This window comes from Entelurus aequoreus, linkage group LG12, assembly GCF_033978785.1.
Source record: "Entelurus aequoreus isolate RoL-2023_Sb linkage group LG12, RoL_Eaeq_v1.1, whole genome shotgun sequence".
Classification (NCBI taxonomy): Eukaryota; Metazoa; Chordata; class Actinopteri; order Syngnathiformes; family Syngnathidae; genus Entelurus; species Entelurus aequoreus.
Window position 1 is genome coordinate 33,177,701 of NC_084742.1, and position 20,400 is coordinate 33,198,100.

At 37.8% G+C, this 20,400-nt stretch overlaps 1 protein-coding gene across 6 annotated transcripts in view; it reads left to right on the top strand.

Annotated features, from left to right (window-relative positions):
• The window catches only part of large1 (LARGE xylosyl- and glucuronyltransferase 1), a 255,549-nt gene that overhangs the window by 203,722 nt on the left and 31,427 nt on the right, over positions 1–20,400 (top strand). For all 6 annotated transcript variants that reach the window (XM_062065690.1, XM_062065693.1, XM_062065692.1 and 3 more), the window contains one exon: positions 15,569–15,673. In XM_062065690.1, coding sequence (XP_061921674.1) covers positions 15,569–15,673 — 105 coding nt within the window. The remainder of the gene's footprint in view (positions 1–15,568; positions 15,674–20,400) is intronic.

Here is a 20,400-nt window from a genome sequence, read left to right on the forward strand (position 1 = left end):
ACAGCTCTGTGCCGCCTTTGTGTATCATCATGAGCCTCATCTAATAAATTAGGCTCCACCAATGCCCAGTTGGTTTATCCAGTAACTTGTATTAATTACTGTGTAACATTAGAATACCAATGTTATGTTATGAGTGTAAATGTATTGCAACACTAGTGCCATCGGAGCGCAATGATGAGGGAAAAAGTGGACTTGTGATTCAGACTAAAACATTCCACAGTCATGTTATCACAAGACTGATCCAACTCTGAATTACTTCAATGCATAATTTGACTGTCGTGAGAAGGTGCAGTTCTGGTCCAGGTCGTCATGAGAGATGAATGTCTTTTTAATTTGGCGCCCATAATGATTTATTTGAACCGGTCTTTTTTTCACAATAGAATGACAATACAATACAGTAAAGGCTGTTTATTTTGACGCCCACCAAACTGGCTGACCGACGGCGACACAAACGGTGGGAAATCTAACCAAAAATGGAAACTGATACTAGCAGCGAAGCGGAAAAAAAAGATTTACATCTGATTCAAAAAAAAAAATTTTATTCGGATTTTAAATTGAATCCTATTTTTCAAAAATCTATTTTCGAATCAGTTCAAATCAAGAATGTTGTTCAATCTATTAGCGATTCTGAATCGAATTGTCATCCCAAAAATCGGAATTGAATCGTGAGTTGTAAGATTCACATTCAGAAACTACCATCTGCTTGCACATGTACTTGCGATTTTGTTCAGAGACACGAGTAGAATTTTTTAAAGGATTTTTCAACCTCCCACAGTTTGTTGACATCGTTTTCCTCCATTTGTGCATCATTTTTATTTGGATTCTTCGGAATTGCTGCAGTAATGTTGTTATCTTTTTTGACTGACAAAAAAACTTTTGAACATGGACTTTTATCATGCGGAGGCTAATCATTCTTTTAACAAAAGAAAAAAGGATTAAATCGGTGCATTTTGTTAGTTGCTGAGGTAGAGTCCAGTTATCACTGCCTTTTATTTTGAAGCATACTTTGCACTAAAACTAACTAGACAGTAGTCGTTTCACTGTGCTTAGCGATAATATTGAAGTAAAAATATTGCAACATGTTTATAGAAATTACCCCTTTGGGTCTCACATGTAATGTCGACAAAAGCATGTACTGTGTGTAGACAACAACTTTTTAGTAAAAAGACTATGTTCCGCAGTATGTGACATAAAAGGGATTGTCAACATAAACTACTTTTGTAGATCGACGGGTTCCATTATATACATTGGAACCCGTATACAAGGGTTTTCAAAAGCAAAATTTGGGGATACAATTTAGATTTTTTTTTGTACATCTTTTTCACGTTAGGAATCATGCATACAGGCTTAAAATGATACAAATGTTTTTTTTCTCCATACAGCATTAGGCATGCTCTTCCTCTTTCTCTCTGCAGTGACTATTTTTGAACCAAGTTTCTAGGCCTGCCCATGTGACTTCATCGACACGGTTTTTCAATGTCCAAGGGTCAGAAAAACATGGCAGCACTGATTGAAGGAATCGATGAAGTAAAAGACATGAGATTTCTTTAGCTGGAAAAATCTCTTCTCATTTCCTCTCTCAGTGCAGTGCTTACTGGAGCATGACGCCTCTTATCACCACAGTGCACCGCAATAAAAGATCGCCAGACATTTCTGTTCTCCTGTAATCACACAGCTCCTTACACGTATCATGGCATTCTGACAGTCTTAAATATATACTTTATTCAAACAGCTTCTTCTGTTTGCTCTTTAGTTTTTCTCAACATCTTTGTGATGCAACTGTAATAGATGAAAGGAACATTTTGCAATAGATTACAATAAGACGAGTCCCAACCACACCCCCAAGTTCCGAGTGAAAATGGTCAGTTACTGATTTTAAAGTGCCTGAGCAGCAATGACGAATAAAGAATATGAAGGAGATTAATAATTTTGATGGTGATGATGGAAGACATTCTTGATTAGCGCGCGCGATGTAGTTTCTCAAGCGAGTATAGGTTGGAACTTTTACATTTGAATAACAACACATTCACTATCTTTAGGTGAAATTTCAGATTTGTGCAAATGGCTGAAGAGCAATAATTAGGTTAACCAATACAAGGTTCTTTTATATATTCTGTTTTCTGACTTGCATTTACAAGGGCCTCCCAAAATTTGTGCATGTGTGCAATATTTTTTATAGTTTTTTCCAACCCAAATACATTGAAGAAGCTTGCTTTATCAGAACGTTACCAAGATGTTATCCACAACTCGGATTTTTAAATAAAACCTAAATAATAGAACATTTAAACAAAAAAAAGTTAATCTGTATCTTGTATTTATGTAAGCATTTCTTTCTATCTCTCATTAACTAGAATCCTAGATGATGTGCGATGGGACTCTACATGACATTTTTTACCAACTGACACACCTGCACTGCAGATCAGGCACACATTATATTTGTGAAACAATACTTCGTCTCCAACTCTTCATGAACAATACTTTTTCTGCCTTTAATACATCTTTAAACATCGATCTCACCTCATGATACACACAGTACATAAATGTAGGTATGTTACAACTATTTAAGATGTTATGTTTCATGGGGCGGCATGGCTCGGTTGGTAGAGCGGCCATGCCAGCAACTTGAGGGTTCCAGGTTTGATGCCTGCTTCCACCATTTTAGTCACTGCCGTTGTCATTGGGAAGGACACTTTACCCCCCGGCACACAGTGCCACCCACACTGGTTTGAATGTAGTTCCAAGATGTATGTGTTTCACTATGTAGTACAACAACTTATATTCTTGTTTCACGAAAGAACAATGTTATTGTTATGGTTTGAGTTCATTTCGAACATGCATACAATTACAACATGTTACACGTGTTAAATATGCTTGTATTTTTATTAAACACCTTTAACATGTTAACAAAAAACGTCTGTTCAATAAATATACATTTAAAAAAAAATATATATATATATATATATATATATATATATATATATATATATATATATATATATATGTATATATGTATATATATGTATATATATATATATATATATATATATATATATATATATATACTGTATATATATATATATATATATATATATATATATATATATATATATATACAGTATATATACATGTGTGTATGTATGTACAGTATGTATGTGAAGATGAGGTAGATCACCTTGACTTTGTCATTTGAGAAGTAACTCACCTGCTGAAAAAGTGTGGGCAACCCTGGTCTTCAGTATTTCCTTTTTTTAGTACTTTGAACCTGAAGTACAAGTGCTGTTTTGTCTTCTCTTTGGCCATAGAGTTTCTACTCGTATGGATTCTTCATTCATCACACCAAGCAACATTTGTGAGTTTTACAATGTAACAAACAATTCATACTTACTAAACCCTCCCATGTGTGATGTCTGCAGGAGTATTTTCATGCATATTTTTGCATGCCATTGTAATGTAATCTAGCTAGCGTTGTTAGCATTAGCGAATAAGCTAACACGTTTACAAGTCTCTGTGTTAGTAATATTAACATACAATGGCATTGTTTTTGTATTTTTTTCAGTTTCACAAATTTCCTCAGTTAATTCACCAAAATGTCACCATAGAGTTATTGAGTCTGTTTAGCGGATTGGAGAGCTAGCTTTCGCAGCTAGTGGGTCCATGATAATAACCTTTGTTTTATTTGATCAGCCATTTTACTGCCGTTTTGCAGGCACCGTTTGGAAACAATTAAGGTATGTAAATAAACATTTACAAAAATGTTCTGTGTAAATAACTAATTTTACAACGTATATGTGGCTCATAGTCCAGTGTGGCTAATATATGGAAACATGTTTTTTTCTTCTAAAATGTAGAGGGGTGTGGCTTGTATACCAGTGTGCTCTATAGTCCGGAAAATACAGTATTATTTATATTTAAAGAAAAATAAGTTAAAAAACAAATATTTAGCCTAAACCCATGTAATTGATGAAAAATAAAAATAAAAAACCAAACCAAAGACTCTCTGATAAAATATGCTACATTGAGTGACAATGTATTTAACAATTTAACACATACTTATTTGAAAATTTATTAATTGGAGGAATGGTGTTTGATTTTTGGATAAACAATTTGTTAGCAAAACTAAATACTGTAGATGTTAACATGTCCTCACATGTGTTTGAACAAAACCTTTGTCAACTTCTATGTTAAGGGAGTTACATTAGCTTTTGTCGCAAGATATGTTTATTAATATTATGCAGACATGACCTACTGTTTTTACAATTGACTTGAGACAGAAGTTGTGGTCAGGAACACAAAACTCAGTATCTGTCTTATTATTTATCCCAACTCAATAAAATATTCAACACTTACAGATTTCAACATTTAGAACATGTTGTATCCTAATTGACTGGGAAATAGTTGACATAATTGGTTAAGGAGCGTAGCACACACACATATGGCCGTTTAAAGTTGTGACCATGACAGGACATACCTCAATAAATCTGGGTCATAAAAATTATATTCGCACCATCAAATTCTGATACAATTTCAGATGAGTAATGATATAAAAGATAATAGTCCTCAGGGTTTCCCCTAAACTGCCAAGATACTGTACATGTGGCGGTGGGGGCGTGGTTATGGGAGTAGTCACCATGACGCCATCAAGTAATTTGCATAATTTACTATGATATGATGTTCTTTAAAAATGCTAAAAAAAAAAAATGTATATATAAATTCAAAACAAATCTGTTATTATGAATTAGTATTAACATATATATTTTTTTTATCGTTTTGCCATATTTTCAAATGTAGATGCTTTTTGTACAATGTACTTTGAGATTTGCAGCTTTTCAATCTTTTTACGGATAAATGTTTTAGACATTGCAAAGAAACAGACAAATTATATTATGTTTTAACCTGATTTTCTTTTAGAGCTGCTAATAAATATACTTTACTGTTTAGTAATATGTATAATTGCATTCTGTCATTTATCTTTCTGTTAAAACAAAATAATAAAACTGGGCATTGGGGACTCTTGCAAAATACTGGTAATGGATACAAAATATTACCACTTTAATATAGTTTAAAATAAGATGTGAAAGTCTCCCTTTATAGAAAATATTTGAAAAGGCTTTTTTGAAAAACACTTAAGTTTATTTTAGCTGAAAGCGCCAGTGGCCATTAGGAGATAGTAAGTACCCTGTCATCACTTAACAACACAGCTAATGGCAGGTGATGTTTGGGGAGTGTAACATGGCCAACTACCTGCCCTTGAATTAGCAGCACTTAGTGTATTGCTGCTTTCTAAGTGAAGGAGACATCATTTCTCTCTGATTCAGCACTTCAAACCCTCTGTGACAAAAAGGCATTTTAACTGATCAGTAGGTGTTCAAGGGCACCGGGATAGAGATGGTGTCCCGGTGACAATCACTTGCCTTGTCTTGCCAGCTAACAATTCACCTGCGTGTTTTTCTTCACTTCACCGTGCTGTCACTTCCAGTAAAATTAGCTTTGTGGTGTCACATTTCTTCTACATGCTCATTGCCACAGCATCCCCTCCCTTTGGTCTGCTCTCTTTGCTGCATTGCAGTAACACTAGTAAATATTCAACGTTTATTAGCTCCAACTCCATCTGTTCATCTTCAGTTGGGACTGTTGGAAGTACACAAGGAAACACAGTAAAACCCTACAAACGGCAAGCATTTTGGCAGGGCAACTGTAGCACAATAGAGATCGCTGTGCTCTTGTTTACTGCCAACGATTTTTCCCTTTTAATTTATTTGTAATAACTTAGCATACAAAAAAAAAATACTGTACAGTGCAAACCATTTAGGTCGGCAAATCATCAGTATCAACCAACTAGGGTTGTACGGTATACCGGTATTAGTATAGTACCGCGATACTAATAATGAATCATATTTCATCATCATCATCATCAATTATATTTTATATAGCGCTTTTCTCTAGTGACTCAAAGCGCTTTACATAGTGAAACCCAATATCTAAGTTACATTTAAACCAGTGTGGGTGGCACTGAGAGCAGGTGGGTAAATACCGCCTCTGAAAAGTACCGACTGCCACGACTTTGATTGATTGATTGAAACTTTTATTAGTACAGTGAAGTACATATTCCGTACAATTGACCACTAAATGGTAACACCTGAATAAGTTTTTCAACTTGTTTAAGTCGGGGTCCACTTAAATTGATTCATGATACAGATATATACTATCAAATATATACTAACATCATAATACAGTCATCACACAAGATAATCATCAGAGTATATACATTGAATTATTTAAATTATTTACAATCCGGGGTGTGGGACATGGAAGGGGGGGGGGGGTTAGGTTTGGTTGATATCAACACTTCTGTCATGAACAATCAGCATCAACAATTGCATCATCAGAGAAATGGACATTGAAACAGTGTAGGACTGACTTGGTAGGATATGTACAGCAAGTAGTGGACATAGAGAGAGAGATATCAGAAAGCACAAGAAAAACATTTGATTATTAACAATCCGGCGAGGGTGTTAGTGTAGGGTTGAAGTTGCCTGGAGGTGTACTTTTATTGCGTTCTAATACTGAAACGCCCTCAGGAAGAGGTGCTTTAAGACATGGCTAGCTAGCTAGCGGTTGCAGTCCATCCCCAGTCGGCAGTGTTGTAGCTACTTCTAAATCACTAATCCTCGCCTCGACAAATAAAGTACGTTTCTTACAAGTATCATCCCTGCAGGACGAGGAATAGCTAAACATGCTTCACTACACACCGTAGCTCACCAGCAACAAAATGTAAACAAACGCCATTGGTGGATCTACACCTAACATCCACTGTAATGATACCAAGTACAGTTGTGTATCTAGTCGATACTACTATCATAACATAGATATTTTTTGGCATCACAACATCTTCTTTCGTTTTTTTTTTTATTTATATTATATTTATAAACTCAGGAAATATGTCCCTGGACACATGAGGACTTTGAATATGACCAATGTGTGATCCTGTAACTACATGGTATCAGGTTGATACCCAAATTTGTGGTATCATCCAAAACTAATGTAAAGTATCAAACAACAGAAGAATAAGTGATTATTACATTTTAACAGAAGTGTAGATAGAACATGTTAAGAGATAAAGTAAGCAGATATTAACAGTAAATGAACAAGTAGATTAATAATTAATTTTCTACCACTTGTCCTTAATAATTTTGACAAAATAATAGAATGATAAATGACACAATATGTTACTGCATGCGTCAGCAGCTAAATTAGGAGCCTTTGTTTGCTTACTTACTAATAAAAGACAAGTTGTCTTGTATGTTCAGTATTTTATTTAAGGACAAACTTGCAATAAGAAACATATGTTTAATGTACCGTAAGATTTTTTGTTACAATAAAGCCAATAATGCAATTTTTGGGGGTCCCCTTTATTTAGAAAAGTTCCGAAAAGTATCGAAATAATTTTGGTGCCAGTACTGGTACCAAAATATTGGTGTCGGGACAACACTACTTCAAAGAATGACAAAAAGCAGAGAGACAGCTCATATCTCCAATTATTCGTAAGTTAAGTTACTACTGTATGTCCGTCCAAAATAACACATTAAAAATGCATGATAACAAGGGATGAAACCGTACACGGTAAGATACTTGTTACTGAAATGATTATCTGCAATTATTATATGAAATGGTTACACAGTCACCGGCTCAGTCTGAGGGCTGTCAACATAAACAGTTCTGCTGTAATTAGTAATAAATGCATGAGATGATGTTGTTTATAAATGTTGTCCTTTACAACCCTGCATTTCTAGGATAGACATGCTTTTCGATGCAAACTATTAACGTTAGTATTTGGTTTGGCCTGTTTGCAGAATATGGCTGAAGAGATATCCTAGTTTTGTGAAAGCCTGCTGCCCAATCATTAAAACCCCTCTGGGTACCTTTTAACAGCCTTTTTAAGATGTCTCACCTCACTCTTAAAAGGTCTAATGTGTGAGGGCTGTTTTTCAGAGGGTCATGTACGCGCTATGTATTGAATTGTATCTATTTACCTGTTAAATAGCAAATATTGACTAATTTTTCAGGGGCTTGAAATCCAGTCAGGTAATTTGCGAAATCAATAACATCTAAAGCGTGCAATGTGCATTTTTCAGTTTTGGAAACTATAAAAAAGCTGATGCAGTAGCTTTGCCTGACAGCTGAGCACTTTGTTTGAATTCAGAGAACTGTGTGATGTATGCGCCTTCATTTTATATTTTCTTTTGTTCTATTTGTTTGTGTCCTTGCTTTATACTTCCTGTCTGCCAAGTTTCTTCGTCTTATAATATGACTGCTAAGAAAGGCTTTTTTTTCTGCTTCTTTACAAGTATTTCTTAATTTCATTATAAATTAGCAAGGTCATTGTGTTAATGTGTGTGTTTTTTGGAATGTTACAAACTCATCAGTCATATTCTCTTCATTTTCTAAGTCTCAGCTGAGTAATTTGAAAACTGCAGTAATTAACAATTTGGCAGTCTAATGGATTTAATCAGCTACCTGTGCAAGTTTAATTCCTGCAAATATTGCCCAGCATGAAATTGTATTGAAGAAAAATTAGTTTATGTGCAGTACTAAAACATTTATCATCCAAATCGAGATCTAAACAGAGCGAACGTACAAATGTATACTCGAGTAATTCAAATTACTTTAATCACCTAACGACTTGTAATATGCATAGTAAATCATTTTTCGTAAATCTTTCAAGTGTTATTGTCCTGTATAAAATCGAGAACCATATGCATGGTTTTAACTGTGCAAACGTTTGAATCTGAGAAAGAACTACACCTTTTTGTTGAGTTTGATTCACCAGAAGTGTTTTAAATAAGCCTGAAACAGTTAATGCGGCCCCCGAGTCAAAAAGTTTGAGGACCCCTGCTTTAGATACTGTAATATGATTGTTCATGTTTTTTAGTTCCTACGGATTGGTGTCTTGTCGTATTGTGTTGTGCATTACAAACTCAAACGCCTTGCTTGCTGACGTAAAAGCTAGCTCATCTCTTGCCCTTAGTTAGCTTTTATGGCTAATACCGTAGCACACTGACGTGTTAGTACGCTAGAAAAAGAGTTCCTCAGTGTTCGCTCTTACAATAAAAATGTTGCTACAGTTTGGTTATTATACAAGTTACGAAACACAAATGAAATATTGTTGACGGTTTTTGAATGCAATTTTAAAGTGATTTATTGGTAGAATTGATTGCTCCCACTAGCTGCATTGCTGGCCACCAAGAACGAGCTGATTTTTACATGTTAGAAAGCGAAAAAAAAAAAAACTTTTGTTTCTTGTCTCATAATAATTGTGAACAATAGGCAAAATTCCAAAAAAGTGCAGTTCCCCTTTAAGAACAAAGCGTTTTCTTCCTTCGCAAATATTCACTCTCTCCTTCACTTAACGTAGCTGACGAAATTAATTAATTCAAATTATTCCAAAATGAAGGAAAACAATGTCAACAATCTAGCAAAGGTCCAAACATAGCTTAAGTCAACCAAAACGAGGAATGTTGACCTAAACTGCTTTCATTGTAAGATCATGTATTTTATTGTAATTTTGTCATATTTTTTCTTTATTTTCGTACTTTACAACTAGATTCAAGCAATATCGCCGCTATACGATATAAATGATTTCGATTTGGCAGACAAGAGTAGGGTTGGGTATCGTTTGAATTTGAACGATTCCTATACCGATTCCGGTTCTTTGTTTCGATTCCGATTCCTGACGATCCTCGGTTCCGATTCTTTTAAGAGGCAGGGCCAAAAAAAAGTTTAGGATATTTTAAATGAGCTAGCTAACCTACAGTCTTTCTGAATGAAATAGTCTGACATTCTCCATCAATTTTAATTCTATTAACTTTTTATGAACTTTACTATAAATTCCTCACAGGGCTGTTTTCAACTAGAATATAAATATCAAATCTATGAACTTGAATATAAATCTTATAAATTATGAATACATCTTCCCAGGGGTACACTTTCCTCAAGAGAGCTTTATTTTTGAAAACCTAATGAAAACACATTTACACACACAAGTGTATGATGCTGCAGGTACTTAAAAATGTTACCATACTCCCACTGATGGGCAAACCTGGTGCAGAAAAGCAAATAAACAATAAGAAACAACTCGCAAAACCCAGTCCAGATTAGCAGCAGGTACAGTATAAAATCAGAGACAGTTCTTGTTTAGGAAAATGACCATATCCGCCTTCTCAGGCAGGATGCGTGAGCGTTCTGGACAGATAGTGTCTCCTGCTGTGGAAAATACACGTTCGCTGGGTGTGGAAGAAGCTTGAACGCATAAATAGGAGAAAGCGCGATCTGACAGCAAAGGATAAGTCTTTTGTTGGTTCCACCACCATGCAGCAGGGTCGTCAGACATAAGTATCGGTGGAACGTCCTGGTACATCTGCAGCTCTCTCTCCACTCGTTTCTTGATGGACATGGAGCTCTGTTATTTCGCGATTATTTCTATTTTTTTTTGTAAAGTAAAGCCACACTTTCGACCGCCGACGCCCGCTATCCATGCTTGAGCTTGACTAACTCGCTCGGCTATGCAAACACTTCCGGGGGTGGGCGCTTCTTTGTTGGTGCTCAGCGGCTTCTTCTTCCGGTTCGGCGGACTATTTTTTATTTTTTTATTTTTTTCCCCTGGTCGGCGGACTGGGTATCGAAAATAGGAATCGAAATTTAAACTTTTGAACGATACCGGGAGAATCGGAAAGTTAGTCCCGGTTCCAATCGATACTCGATACTCGATACCCAACCCTAGACAAGAGAGCTTTTAATACTATAGTCATATAGTAATAATTAGAGATGTCCGATAATATCGGACTGCCGATATTGTCGGCCGATAAATGCTTCAAAATGTAATATCGGAAATTATCGGTATCGGTTTCAAAAAGTAAAATGTATGACTTTTTAAAACGCCGCTGTGTACACGGACGTAGGGAGAAGTACAGAGCGCCAATAAACCTTAGAGGCACTGCCTTTGCGTGCCGGCTCAATCACATAATATCTACGGCTTTTCATCACACACACAAGTGAATGCAAAGCATACTTGGTCAACAGCCATACAGGTCACACTGAGGGTAGCCGTATAAACAACTTTAACACTGTTACAAATATGCGCCACACTGTGAACCCACACCAAACAAGAATGACAAACATATTTCGGGAGAACATCCGCACCGTAACACAACATAAACACAACAGAACAAATACCCAGAACCCCTTGCAACACTAACTCTTCCGGGACGCTACAATATACACCCCCCGCTAACCCCTACCCGAACCCCGCCCCCCCAACTCCGTCCACCTCAACCTCATCATGCTCTCTCAGGTAGAGCATGTCCCAAATTCCAAGCTGCTGTTTTGAGGCACGTTAAAAAAAATAATGCACTTTGTGACTTCAATAATCAATATGGCAGTGCCATGTTGGCATTTTTTTCCATAACTTGAGTTAATTTATTTTGGGAAAACCTTGTTACATTGTTTAATGCATCCAGCGGGGCATCACAACAAAATTAGGCATAATAATGTGTTAATTCCACGACTGTATATATCGGTATCGGTTGAAATCGGAATCGGTAATTAAGAGTTGGACTATCGGATATCGGCGAAAAAGCCATTATCGGACATCTCTAGTAATAATACATGTTGATAAAACATTCTAGCTGTGTATCGCAAATTTGACAGCGACCAGCTAAAGAAGACATCCTCAACGCAATGAAGCGTCTTTGCACAGTGCAGCTTCTAAGTCACTAATCCTCACCTTCATGGTGGCAAATAAACTGTTTCCTGTTAGGACTTGGTCAAGGTGTTGACCCCAGAATGCAGAGACGGTAGGCAAGTTGGAATCATGAAAAGGAGAGTCTTTAATTAAATACAAAAAGGTTAACAAAAGGTAATGGGGCAGAAACGCACACCATGCTATATAGCCAATAAGCAGGAACCTCAGAGGTCAGGAAGGGCCCGGCGGGCACACTGATTTGAGGAAAAGTACACAAAATATATTTTCTCCACCTCAGAGAGGAACAGAAAAGACACACAAGGTTAGGTGAATAATAAGGGCGAAAAAACGTACCCGGACTTGGAGGTCAAGCAAATGCATGCGACGTGGAAGGAAAAGGAAACAATAACCAGCAAGGCACAGCTGTCTGTTCCAAGCTTAAATAGTCCACGAACTGACTAGCGGCAGGTGTGCCTCAAGGTCTGCCCCTCGCCCAGGAAGAGTGAACTGAAACAAGAGGCACAACAGGGAAAATGCAGGCACAAAATAAAAGGGAAGGCAGGAGAATAATAAAACACAACATTTGTTTTTTACAATTACCATTATTACTGGAGGATGAAGGATAGCTAAACATGATGCAGTACACATACAATTGGGAGATACAATAAGCATAGCTAATTGCAAAGCTGTAGGTGAGAATGTGGCTTTATAAATTTAATTCACAACACTTGAAAGTAAATAGAGACAAATATCAACAGTTGCGATACCAAGTATTGTGTCAGTATATGGTTGATACGACAGTGATTAGAGTAATATTGTTTATTATCACCAAAAAAAATGTAATTAAAAAAAAAAAGAAGAAAAAAAGTCCCAGGATACAGGAGGACTTTAAGGTAAAACTGAAGGATTTTAATCGGAGTCAAAAGTAGCCTTTGCCTCATTTGTGTAGGTATTTTGCACTATAGATTTTATTTTAAATAATGAATAAAGGAATAAGGCATCACGGTGGCACAGGGGTTAGTGCATGTGCCTCACAATACGAAGGTCCTGAGTTCAATCCCGGGCTCAGGATCTTTCTGTGTGGAGTTTGCATGTTCTCCCCGTGACTGCGTGGGTTCCCTCCGGGTACTCCGGCTTCCTCCCACCTCCAAAGACATGCACCTGGGGATAGGTTGATTGGCAACACTAAATGGGCCCTAGTGTGTGAATGTGAGTGTGAATGTTGTCTGTCTATCTGTGTTGGCCCTGCGATGAGGTGGTGACTTGTCCAGGGTGTACCCCGCCTTCCGCCCGAAGCAGCACCCCCCGCGACCCCGAATGGGACAAGCGGTAGAAAATGGATGGATGGAATAAGGAAATCATTTAAAGTATTAATTGATATTGTTACATCGCCATCCTGTGTTTTTGTCTGATTATAATTGTGTTCAAAAATTCAATGCATCAATGATCCTGAGACTGTTTTAAGTATGAATATTGTTATGTTTAATACTGCGCCTGTACCTACTTGGTACTGGATCGATACCCAAATTTGTAGTATCGCCTAAAAGTATTTTAAGGTAACAATAATTTACAGCATACATCAATCAGCATTTCCAACATAGAAAGTGACAGTGCGTCCAGGCACAAAACATGACAACCCCTGCTTTAATAAACACTCAGTGTTTTTAAAGAACAGTTCAATTTAATGTGATTTAATTTTCCAGAAAGTTTGAAAGATCTGTGATTCCTTTCTGCTAAGAGCGGCATTTCTCTATTTATTGGTTCAAATAATTTCTTTAAGTCATCACTGTCTGCTCAAATAAGCTCCTGATTATCTTCCTTAGAGCGTATATTAAAGTTTCCTCCCCTACATCCATGTCTGCTGTCCTGTCGCCTCCTTAAGGCCTTTCTCCTTGACCTTTAGATCCACCCAGCTTGCATTCAAATCGTCCCACGTAAGCCCACTCACATCCCTGCTTCCACGCCTTCGGATTTAAAAGTTTTATTTTTTGTCCTTTATTAAGTTATGCCACTTTTCCATCTCCTGTTTATACCATCCAGAAGCTCTAAATCTTTCCATTCATATGAACTAATTATTGAACTCTCCGAGTACCTTTTGTCATTGCAGTGTCAGGTGGCAAATAAAGTTCTCCCCCACTTTCAAGTTGACTGCCGGAATAAAAGCCGGCTTTATGAGGGGATTAAGGTGGCCCTAAAGCACCGGCCGCTGATCCCTTCCGACCGTTTCCTGTATGCAGAGAATATGAGTGTTTTTTGTTTTTGGCTTCTCGTCTTAAAACATTGTTTTTATGGGATGATTTGGATTTTTTGTTTCTTCTGGTCCAAACCACTTGACACTTTAGTGAACTTGGACCATTCACCCCTGATTCTGTGCCTTTTAGCACAGTAAAAATAATGGATAATGATATACTGTGTCAAAAATGTTCATGTATAAATCAGTGGTCCCAACCTTTTTGAGATTACGGACCGGCGAAAAAACAAAAAGTGAGAGAGTAGCACTCCAGGACTTTGTTTTAATCTAATAGGGACGGTTGCTGGTTACTGGGGTTCAATCCCCACCTTCTACCATCCTAGTCACGTCCGTTGTGTCCTTGGGCAAGACACTTCACCCTTGCTCCTGATGGGTGCTGGTTAGCGCCTTGCATGGCAGCTCCCGCCATCAGTGTGTGAATGGGTGAATGTGGAAATAGTGTCAAAGCGCTTTGAGTACCTTGAAGGTAGAAAAGCGCTATACAAGTATAACCCTTTTATCATTTATAATGCTTATGTCATGTACGCAAAACAAAGAAAATCCAAACATTGAATAAGAACGCTGCAGTACAATGCATACAAAACGAATCGTGACTCACCATCGAGGTGAGCCGTTGATATGACTCATCTGCTAGGTTGATTGAATTTTTTCCGTTTAAAGTCATCCTTCTTTGACTTCTTTTCATTCAAAATGTAGGCAAAAGTGTTTTGTATTATACTTTTAAAAAAAGGTGTTTGAATCTTCATAATAAAGAAGTGGACTTGGATTGTGTATCGGGTTGTTTGTGATTGATGTGACAATCCATTGATATTTCCTTACTTCTGTTTTACCTTGGAATATTGAGGCTTGGATAGAACCAATACTATAGTTCACTTCTTTTATCCTGACTGTATGAAGATAAAATTGAATAATCTTCTCTTAAAAAGGCATGTAGTATAGAAATCCATTGAATTTTTTTTTTTTTTTTTTAACTGTCAACCAGGGCCTATACACGCAGATCACGCGCTTGGCGTAGGGCCCTGCGATCCTTGGGGGGTCCTTTTTTTGCGTAAAGAAGCGCATGGAAAATTTCAATTAATGAATTACAGCGTGTTTCATGTAAAATGTTACGACAAACCTTTTCCTAGCGGCTTCCTGCTCCGTCACTGATGAAAATATTATGGAAAATTTTGCCTAAACCCTGTGGTGTTGTTTTGAGAGGCAATGGTACAGTGTTCAAATAGTTTGGAGTTCATTTAAAAAGGTTTATAAATGTATGATTTAGTGATGTTAAAACTGTTATTTTGCACACAAAAAAACATTGCTAAACCGTTTATTTCCCGTGAATTAATTTTAGTACAAAGCATGCATCAAACTAAATTCAAGTTTGATTTGTTTTTAAAAAAATATAAATTGTTTCACATCAATAAAAAAAGTTTATAAAAATGGTGTAGAGGGGGCGCTCCAAATTAAATTCTGCTTAGGGCCCTATTTTAGCCTAGGGCAACCCTACCATCAATAATTATATTACTACAATAATGTTTGTTGATTCAGGATGAGGAAAAAACTTTATTTAAAATGGATATTGGTGCTTCTTTCAGGCCAGCAGGTTCTGGGTCTGGTGGAGAACCAGAGTGACTGGTACCTGGGAAACCTGTGGAAGAACCATCGGCCCTGGCCTGCACTGGGTAGAGGCTTTAACACTGGTGAGTACCAAATAAAATATTTACCGGTTCAAAAAAATGTACATCAACAGCTGTAGCTGTAGACACCCTCCTGATGAAGTTGTTTTGCTTGGATCAGTCAGTTGTCTATCATAGGAGCCCCTATTACCCATTTGTCCAATCAGAAAAGGACATGTATGTGTGTGAAGAGATAGATTAATGGTTTTGGTGCTGTCCGATAACGGTTGTTTGTCGTGTGTATATACCTGTAATCTAAACTTGGACTTGTAGGGGGCTGGAGATAACAGAAAATAAATAACATGGCGCTTTCTAAGAAAAACAAAAGTCAAGCAAAAATGGATCTGTCACCCTAAAATGGACACTCATTCTTTATTCTGGAAGCACCCAACCAATTTGTCTCTTATGCTCAGCGAAACGCCACTATGATTTTCAAAGTTTTTTACTAAATTGAAATTTTAACTGAGGTCACAGAAATAAAGCAGTCTTAGAGCCCAATCTGAACATTCACCTGAATTCCGACCCATGCTTTAACGCTCAACAGCTGCTAATGAATGTTCTCTCAAACTGTTCCAGTCCAGCTTGAGAGTCTAATTCAGGGGTGGGCAATTAATTTTTACCTGGGGCCGCATGAGCAACCTGAGCACTGCTGGAGGGCCACACCGACAATATTTCAATTAAATTTTGCTCAAATTATTTTTGATATACTGTAAGATAAATAATAATAATAATAATAATTTCATTTAACCTAACTAAACTTTATACAAAAGCAGATTGCTTTTGATGGTTTTATTTTTAACACTATCTTACACAACACTTCCTGATGTATAATACAATGCAAAAATTTAAATTTCTGTCACTTAATCCTGCATCCTCTTTAAAAGTCCAACATTTTTCCCCATCAGATTTGGACAACCATCTGTTGTCACACCTGTCAGCTTTTCACATTTAAGTCCTAACATGTCCAAACACGCATTTACCTATGTGAACAAGTCCTTACCTGTGGCTGTCTCTTTAATTGACTGCATGGCTGCCAGCTCCTCCGTGATTTGAAAGTCTGCAGTTATCCCACGTAAGAAGATGAGCAGCTGGGCGGTGTTACGTACATCGCAGCTCTCATCCAAAGCCAGCCAGCGAAAAACAGTCAAAGTCAGCCTTTCTGTTCTTCAGCTGAAGCTCCAAGTTTCCAGCGATGGTCTCAACCCGCCTCGTTACAGTGCGTCAGGAGAGTGACACGTTCTCAAATGTGCCCCTCTTTTCCAGGCATATCAGCGCCACAGAGTCCAATAAGCACTTCTTAATAAACTCTCCGTCAGAAAACGCCTTACTTTTTCTGGCGATTTTGTGAGAAATGACGAAACTTGTCCTGATGGCTGCATCTCTGGGGGTGGGAAATTTGGCAAAAAGTCCTTGTTGGGTTTGCAGTTTTACCATCAACGCATCAGCCTCCCTTACGCGCGCTTCATCAGACAGATTCCGGTATTTTTCCTCATGCTTCGTCGTGTAGTGGCGATTCAAATTATATTCTTTAAACACAGCAACCTGTGTACCACAAATTAAGCACACGGCTTTACCTTTAATTTCTGTAAAGAAATACTTGGCAGTCCATGTCTTGTTGGAAACACGGCATTCGTCATCAACTTTTCTCTTTTTAGCGTCTCGGGGATCACCTGTCGCTGTGCACCTTCACTCACAGGTTACACACGGACATACGCCCATTAATAACACTTTTCAAAATAAAAGCAGCACAGATGTATTGCACGCACGACGTAGATGTTTTTTAAAATGTATTTTGTAATTTGTGATTGCTGCTGTTCACATTCACTCACAATCGCGCACGAGCATACGTCCACACGGGAAGTAAAACAAATTATGCTTTTCAAAACAAAAGCAGCACCATTGTATTGCACACTCGACATAGATACTTTTTTAAATGTATTTTGTAATTTTTGATTGGCCTCACGTGGGCCGGACAGGGACGCACAAAGGGCCGGATGTGGCCAGCAGGCCGCCGAATGCCCAGGTCTGGTTTAATTGGACCTATTTGAATTTGAATAAAACTGTTCTAAACGACTATAAAGTGTAACAGAACCAAAATAGGGTAAATACTTTTTGTGATCTATTGTGTTATTGATTTCCTTAATTAATTAGACTAGTACTATTGATGTTTATATGCTTGCATTTAGCAGATGGTACTTTAACATTGCGCTATCAATACAAGTATTTGTTTAGTGCAGCAATGGTTCAGCTTTTGCTTACAATTATATTGTCTTCTCCAATTTTTTCCTGTAGGAAATATTTCAAACATAAAAATATGATTAAACTATAATATATGTTAGTGTTGTAAGAGAGAGCTCCATGCTCCTGTGCAAAAGCCTGGCAGGGACACACTCCAAATAATTTGGACTCTTTCCACAACACATTCAATAAAATCTGCACTGGTTTTCACAATTACAAGGTTAGATGTTTTTTTTCATGAATTCCATTACATAAATCTAACAGCTAAAAATATTTGGTATACAGCAAGGTGTCCAAACCTTTTTTCAGCAAGGTTGCATACAGAAGTAAAAAAGCACTCATAGTAGAGACTTCTGCTAGGCTCCCTCTCCCAATAGTAAAAATGTTGTGAATCCAAACAGTGATGTGTATCAGCTCCACAGTGTAATCACTTGTTCCTTTTTCCCATTTCTGACATATCCTGAAAGTTTAATCAAAATGTGCCCATAACTTTTTCAGCTATACATAGGTGAATGAAATAAACGAAGTGAAGCCTCTCGTCTCTGTCTTTGTCTCTGTGGGTGGAGGCAAGGCCATGCACAGAGGTAGAGACTTTTATTGTAGTAGAAATGTTCTGGATCAGCCCCAAAATGTAATGACTTGTTCCTTATCATATTTTGGACATTTCCTGAAAGTTAAAAGGAAATCCACCCATAAGTGTTTGAGTTTGATTGCTAACCAACAAACAAAAAATGTCCAAAGTAATTCACACTCTAAATACAGACATGGCGGCTATCTGTGCCAATTTCTATTTTCCTTTTATAAAGATATCTTTGCTTGAAGCGAGTCTCAATGATTGACAAATTTTTCTGTAAACTTAAAAAACTTTTTTGCAACTGCCTTGACTTGTCGAACGTGCTACTGCTCTGACGGGATAGTTATACGTTATAGGAAATGGACACAAAGACCCCAGTCCAGGTGTGGTTGGTGGGCATTGTGTCCATGCGGCCATAGCAACAGATGGAGCACAGCAGGACGGTTAAGGATAGTTGGTTTGTCTTCAAAAGTAATTCACCACATCTTTTTTTTTTCCTTCCGCTAAAAATTGGCTGCCTAATTTTGTTTGTAGGTGCCAGAAAGATTTATTTTATTAGCAAGGCAACTGAGGAAAAGTAGTTGTGTCCCCCAAGAGTTCCTCCTTTTTTTGTTTTGTTATGGAACAAAGTTTCCCAGAATGATTTATGTTTCCACAGCAGGACTTAACATATTTTCTACATCTTATGCTAGTCTGTTTGCAGGCTTATAGTCTACAGCTTTTTCTCAGTAAACACAAAGCTTTGACTCAGAGCCTCATGAAGGAGACTTTCATCACTAGAACCGGGGTGGAACGATATGGATCTCTCTGTTTCTTAATACAATTGAGCGCGTTTAAGACGACGCCCCGCAGGCTGAGAGACTGGTGTCGAAATAAACGGTTCTGGACATAACCGAAACCCAAACTAACCGTTAGGTTAGGTTCATTTATTTGTAGGCGAGCAAATATTTTTATTAAACATCCATCCATTTTCTTCCGCTTGTCACTTTTAGGGTCGCGGGGGGCTAAAGCCTATCCCAGATGCACTCGAGCGGAAGGCGGAGTACACATATGCTACAGTAATACATGAGTGGGGGGAGAAAGCCAGAATTGGCCAAGAGGCTATTTTTTGTACGTAAATTCTTGGCCATGATGTTAAGAAGATACATAAATACAACATCAGACAGAGTATAGAACACGTGTCAAACTCAAGACCTGAGGGCCAGATCTGGCCCACTGCATCATTTAAAGTGGCCAACCGCGTCATTTAAAGTGCCCCACAGCACCATTTAAGTGGCACACTGCATAATTTAAAGTGGCCTGTTGGATAATTTAACCTGGCTTTCCTCATCATTTAAAGTGGCTCACCACATCATTTAAAGGCCTACTGAAACCCACCACTACCGACCACGCAGTCTGATAGTTTATATATCAATGATGAAATCTTAACACATGCCAATACGGCCGGGTTAACTTATAAAGTGCAATTTTAAATTTCCCGCGAAACTTCCGGTGGAAAACGTCTAGATATGATGACGTATGCGCGTGACGTTAATGGTCGAAACGGAAGTATTAGGACACCATTGTATCCAATACAAAAAGCTCTGTTTTCATCGCAAAATTCCACAGTATTCTGGACATCTGTGTTGGTGAATCTTTTGCAATTTGTTTAATGAACAATGAAGACTGCAGAGAAGAAAGCTGTAGGTGGGATCGGTGTATTAGCGGCTGGCTGCAGCAACACAACCAGGAGGACTTTGACTTGGATAGCAGACGCGCTATCCGACGCTAGCCGCCGACCGCATCGATGATCGGGTGAAGTCCTTCGTCGCTCCGTCGATCGCTGGAACGCAGGTGAGCACGGGTGTTGATGAGCAGATGAGGGCTGGCTGGCGTAGGTGGATAGCTAATGTTTTTAGCATAGCTCTGTGAGGTCCCTTAGCTAAGTTAGCTTCAATGG